At 49.3% G+C, this 5,597-nt stretch overlaps 1 protein-coding gene across 1 annotated transcript in view; it reads left to right on the forward strand.

Annotated features, from left to right (window-relative positions):
• The window catches only part of FANCA (Fanconi anemia, complementation group A), a 77,381-nt gene that overhangs the window by 5,130 nt on the left and 66,654 nt on the right, over positions 1 to 5,597 (forward strand). Inside the window, exons 4-5 of the mRNA XM_011927977.1 lie at positions 909 to 1,021; positions 3,306 to 3,388. Of these exons, the coding sequence (XP_011783367.1) occupies positions 909 to 1,021; positions 3,306 to 3,388 (196 nt within the window). The remainder of the gene's footprint in view (positions 1 to 908; positions 1,022 to 3,305; positions 3,389 to 5,597) is intronic.

A 5,597-nucleotide genomic window follows, 5' to 3' on the forward strand; every position in this document is an offset into this window, starting at 1 on the left:
TATTCATAAGTTGAAATGGAACAGTCGTCCCCAGGATAGAGCATAAGGTTTAGGCCAAGGCCAGTTGTGGTGGCTCACGCCTGTAATCCCAGCACTTTGGGAGGTCAAGGCAGGTGAATCACCTGAGGTCAGGAGTTCAAGACCAGCCTGTCCAACATGGTGAAACCACGTCTCTACTAAAATTACAAAAATTAGCCGGGCATGGTGGCAGGTGCCTGTAATGCCAGCTGTTCAGGAGGCTGAGGCAGAAGAATCGCTTGAATCCAGGAGACGGAGGTTGTAGTGAGCTGAGATTGTGCCATTGCACTCCAGCCTGGATGACAAGAGTGAAACTGTCTCAAGGAAAAAAAAAAAGGTTCAGGCCATAAAACAAACAGGAATACATTTAGAAGGGTTGAAATCATTCAAAATGTGTTCTCTAACCACAAATGAATTTAATTAGAATCAGCAACATAAGGGAATTGGGAAAATCCACAATATTTGGAAGCTGAACAACATAATGGGTCAAAGAAGTCGAAAGGGAAATTAGAAAATGACCTGAGCCTGGGCACAACGCTTTACACCGGTCGTCCTGGGCGCAGCGCCTCACACCAGTCATCCAGCACTTGGGGAGGGCAAGGTGGGACTCCTGAGCCTGGGAGTGTGAGTCCAGCCTGGGCAAAGTAGTAAGACCTCCAGCTGGGCGTGGTGGTCCACACCTGTTGTCCCAACTACTCAGGAGGCTGAGATGGAAGGATTGCTTGAGCCTGGGAGGTTGAGGGTGCAGTGACTCTGATTGCACTGCTGCACTCCAGACTGGGTGACAGCAAAAAACTGTCTCAAAAAAAGAAATTGAGACATGGCTCAGCTGAATCCCCTGATGATGGGACTGAGTTGAGCCATATGTCTGCCTCTGTGTGTGTCTCCAGCCATCCCGACATGCATGCCGTGGGAGCATGGCTCTTCAGGAATCTGTGCTGCCTTTGTGAACAGATAGAAACATCCTGCCAGCATGCCGACGTCGCCAGGGCCATGCTTTCTGGTGCGTTCATGACAAGACACGGGTTTTTGGGTAAAACTCATTTTGATCTGTGATAATACCTTTTGCTCTCAAGTGCTCTGGGAGGCAGAACAGCCTCTCTCCCTGTGGCCATGGGGAGAGGCTCCCTGTGGACACGGCTCCCAGTCTTAGCCTGTTGTGGGTTCACATTTAACTTGACTGGTGTGGAAATAGTAAGTTGGCCCATTGGCGTGTGTTTAAGTGTTTCCATGCACCTTTCCCATAGAGTGACCGCAGCTGCTTCTGCCCTCTGAAGCAGCAGACCCCTGCTTTGCCAGTAGTTCCTTTTTTTTTGTTTTGAGACAGTCGCCTTCTGTTGCCCAGGCTGGAGTGCAATGGCATGATCTCGGCTCACTGCGATCTCCGCCTCCCAGGTTCAAGTGATTCTCCTGCCTCAGCCTCGTGAGTAGCTAGCTGGGACTACAGGCATGTGGCACCATGCCTGGCTAACTTTTTTTTTTTTTAATTTTTTGTAGAGACGGGGTTTCATTAGGTTGGCCAGGCTGTTCTTGAACTCCTGACCTCGTGATCCACCCGCCTCGGCCCCCCAAAGTGCTGGGATTATAGGCGTGAGCCACCATGCCTGACCTTCCTGAGGAATGATATTACGAGAAAAACTTGGGACTGTAATATTCCCCCACAAACTAAGAAGGTGCTGAGAGACTGGAGAATGGCTCGGACCAGTCCAGCTTGACGAGTAGTTGGGTTTGTCAGGACTTACAGTCAGTGCACTCCTGGATGGCGGCAGGACAGCTCTAGAGAGCTGCCCCACCACCCATCTCTAAGGTGCATTTAAGCTAAATTTCCGGCTCTTTGCCTGCTGTGTTTGAGTGATGAGACTCTTTTCCTTGGTGAGTTCTCATATCCTCTCTGGGATATTTGGGTTCTCAGGGACACCTGCTGGGAGACCCATCCCACTACAAATGATGCCTACTAATAAAAATTAGGCTGGGTGCGATGGTTCACACCTGTAATCCCAGCACTTTGGGAGGCTGAGGCGGGTGGATCATGAGGTCAGGAGATCGAGACTATCCTGGCTAACACGGTGAAACCCCGTCTCTACTAAAAATACAAAATTAGGCTGGGTGCGATGGTTCACACCTGTAATCCCAGCACTTTGGGAGGCTGAGGCGGGTGGATCATGAGGTCAGGAGATCGAGACTATCCTGGCTAACACGGTGAAACCCCGTCTCTACTAAAAAATACAAAAATTAGCCCGGCGTGGTGGCGGGTGCCTGTAGTCCCAGCTACTCAGGAGGCTGAGGCAGGAGAATGGCGTGAACCCGGGAGGCGGAGCTTGCAACGAGCTGAGATTGCGCCACTGCACTCCAGCCTGGGCGACAGAGCCAGATTCTGTCTCAAAAAAAAAAAAAATTGATGAGAAACTGATCTGTACAGGTAGCTTGTGGGTTTTTCCTTTTTCCTAAAGCTTTTTGGTGGCATGAGCGACTTAGCATTCCTGAGCTACTATGACCTGGTCCCAGATAGGTTAAGTTTAAATCAAAGTTAGAAAATATTTCGGATTTCAGTCCTTTTGATCTTAATTTTTAAAAAGCTGAGAATCCCTTTCCTCGCTCATCACATTCCTGAGAATAGGATGCTTCTGGATCCCTCTAGTCCTCTAGTCTTGGAGATTGGTGGGCGAGAGAATCCATGAGACCTTCCTTGGAAACCATTTTATTTAAGAGAAGAAAATTGGGCTGGGCACGGTGAGTCATGCCAATAATCCCAGCACTTTGGGAGGCCAAGGTGGGTGGATTATGAGGTCAGGAGTTCAAGGCCAACCTGGCCAAGAGAGTGAAACCCCGTCTCTACTAACAATACAAAAATTAGCTGGGCGTGGTGGCGGGCACCTGTAATCTCAGCTACTTGGGAGGCTGAGGCAGAGAATTGCTTGAACCAGGGAGACAGAGGTTGCAGTGAGAGCGATCACGCCATTGCACTCAAGCCCAGGCGACAGAGGGAGACTCCGTCTCACAAAACAAAAAAGGAAAAAAATCTTCCTATAAATTTGTTCCCTTTCAAATAGAACTGCAACAGGAAAGCATCTGGCTCATCTAAGGGTTCTGATTGGGTCTTGTGAAGGCTAGTGTGGCTGTGGTCAGGTGAGCAGTAACTTCTGCAGGGTTCCTCTCAGGCTAGGAGCAGCTCACAGGGGTCCTGGTGGGCCCAAGCCGTGTGCTCCTCTGAAGTGGGTGGTCTGTGCCATTCACAGTTGCTTGGAGACCATGATGTTCATAAATACTTTGGTTTTGTGGTTTTTCAGATTTTGTGCAAATGTTTGTTTTGAGGGGATTTCAGAAAAACTCAGATCTGAGAAGAACCGTGGAGCCTGAAAAAATGCCGCAGGTAGGAGGAGAAGTCAAGTGAAGAGTTTGGAGAATCAGCCTCATGAAAATAGACTGCAGTGGAAGGAGCCGTCCTTATTCCAAGTGTTGAAATGTATCTGTGTGTCTCTCTTGAAACATGCGGTTTGCAGTATTTATGGGGTACATGTGATACTCTTATGTGCATGGAGTGTAATGATGAGGTCTTTTTTTTTTTTTTTGAGACAGAGTCTCGCTCTGTCGCCCAGGCTGGAGTGCAGTGGCCAGATCTCAGCTCACTGCAAGCTCTGCCTCCCGGGTTTACGCCATTCTCCTGCCTCAGCCTCCCGAGTAGCTGGGACTACAGGCGCCTGCCACCTCGCCCGGCTAGTTTTTTGTATTTTTTAGTAGAGATGGGGTTTCACCAGGTTAGCCAGGATGGTCTTGATCTCCTGACCTTGTGATCCGCCCGTCTCGGCCTCCCAAAGTGCTGGGATTACAGGCTTGAGCCACCGCGCCCGGCAATGAGGCCATTTTTTTTTTTTGAGACGGAGTCTCGCTCTGTCGCCCAGGCTGGAGTGCAGTGGCCAGATCTCAGCTCACTGCAAGCTCTGCCTCCCGGGGTTTACGCCATTCTCCTGCCTCAGCCTCCCGAGTAGCTGGGACTACAGGCGCCTGCCACCTCGCCCGGCTAGTTTTTTGTATTTTTTAGTAGAGATGGGGTTTCACCAGGTTAGCCAGGATGGTCTTGATCTCCTGACCTTGTGATCCGCCCGTCTCGGCCTCCCAAAGTGCTGGGATTACAGGCTTGAGCCACCGCGCCCGGCAATGAGGTCTTTATATATAGAGTATCCGTCACCTCCAGTATGTATCCTTTCTGTGTGTTGTCAACATTTCAAATATTACAGTTATTTTGAAATATACAATCAGTTGTTAACTATTGCCGCCTCATGGTGCTGTGGAACACTAGAACTTCTGTCTAGCTGTATGTTTGTACCTGTTAACCAACTCTCTTCAATCCCCCACCACATATACCCTTCTCATCTCTGGTATCTCTCATTCTACTCTGTACCTCCACAAGATCCACTTTTTAGCTCCCACATATGAGTGATAACATGCAGTACTTGGCCTTCTGTGCCTGGCTTATTTTACTTCACATAATGGTCTTCAGTTCCATTCCTGTTGCTGCAAATGACAGGATTTCACTTTAAAAAAAGAGAATAGCCGGCCGGGCGCTGTAGCTCACGCCTGCAATCCCAGCACTTTGGAAGGCTGAGGCGGGTGGATCACAAGGTCCGGAGATCGAGACTATCCTGGCTAACATAGTGAAACCCCCTCTGTACTAAAAAATATATATATATATATACAAAAAATTAGCCAGTCATGGTGGCAGGCACATAGGGCCCCAGCCACTCAGGAGGCTGAGGCAGGAGAATGGCGTGAAACCTGGAGGCGGAGCTTGCGGTGAGCGGAGATTGCGCCACTGTATTCCAATCTGGGTGACGGAGTGAGACTCCGTCTCAAAAAAAAAAAGAATAGCTGAGGCTGGGCTCAATGGCCCATGACTATAATCCAGCACTTTGGGAGGCTGAGACTGGTGGATTCCCTGAGGTCAGGAGTTCAAGACCAGCCTGATCAACGTGGTGAAACCCTGTCTCTCCTAAAAATAAAAAAAAATTAGCCGGGCGTGGTGGCGCATTCCTGTAGTCCCAGCCACAGGCGTGGAGGCAGGAGAATTGCTTGAACCCAGGAGGTGGAGGTTGCAGTGAGCCAAGATTGCACCCTGCACTCCAGCCTGGGTGACAGAGCGAGACTCCATCAAAGCTGACTAGTATTCCATGGTGTGTATATACCACGTTCTCTGTATCCAGTCATCTCTTGTTGGGCACACAAGTTGATTTCATATCTTGGTTATTGTTAATAGTGCCACAGTAAATGTAGGAGTGCAGATGTCTCTTCAGCCGACTGATTTCCTTTCCTTTGGCTGTACGCCCAGTTGTGGAATTGCTGGATCATATGGCAGTTCTTTTTTTTTTTTTGGAGACGGAGTCTCTTGCTGTTGCTCAGGCTGTAGTGGTGAGATTTCAGCTCTCTACAACCTCTGCCTCCTAGGTTCAACCGATTCTCCTACCTCAGCCTCCTGAATAGCTGGGATTATGGGATTACAAGCATGCACCACCTTGCCCAGCTAATTTTTGTATTTTTTTTTAGAGGCGGGGTTTGACCCTGTTGGCCAGGATGGTCTCGATCTC

This window comes from Colobus angolensis, unplaced genomic scaffold, assembly GCF_000951035.1.
Source record: "Colobus angolensis palliatus isolate OR3802 unplaced genomic scaffold, Cang.pa_1.0 Scaffold76, whole genome shotgun sequence".
Taxonomy (NCBI): Eukaryota; Metazoa; Chordata; class Mammalia; order Primates; family Cercopithecidae; genus Colobus; species Colobus angolensis.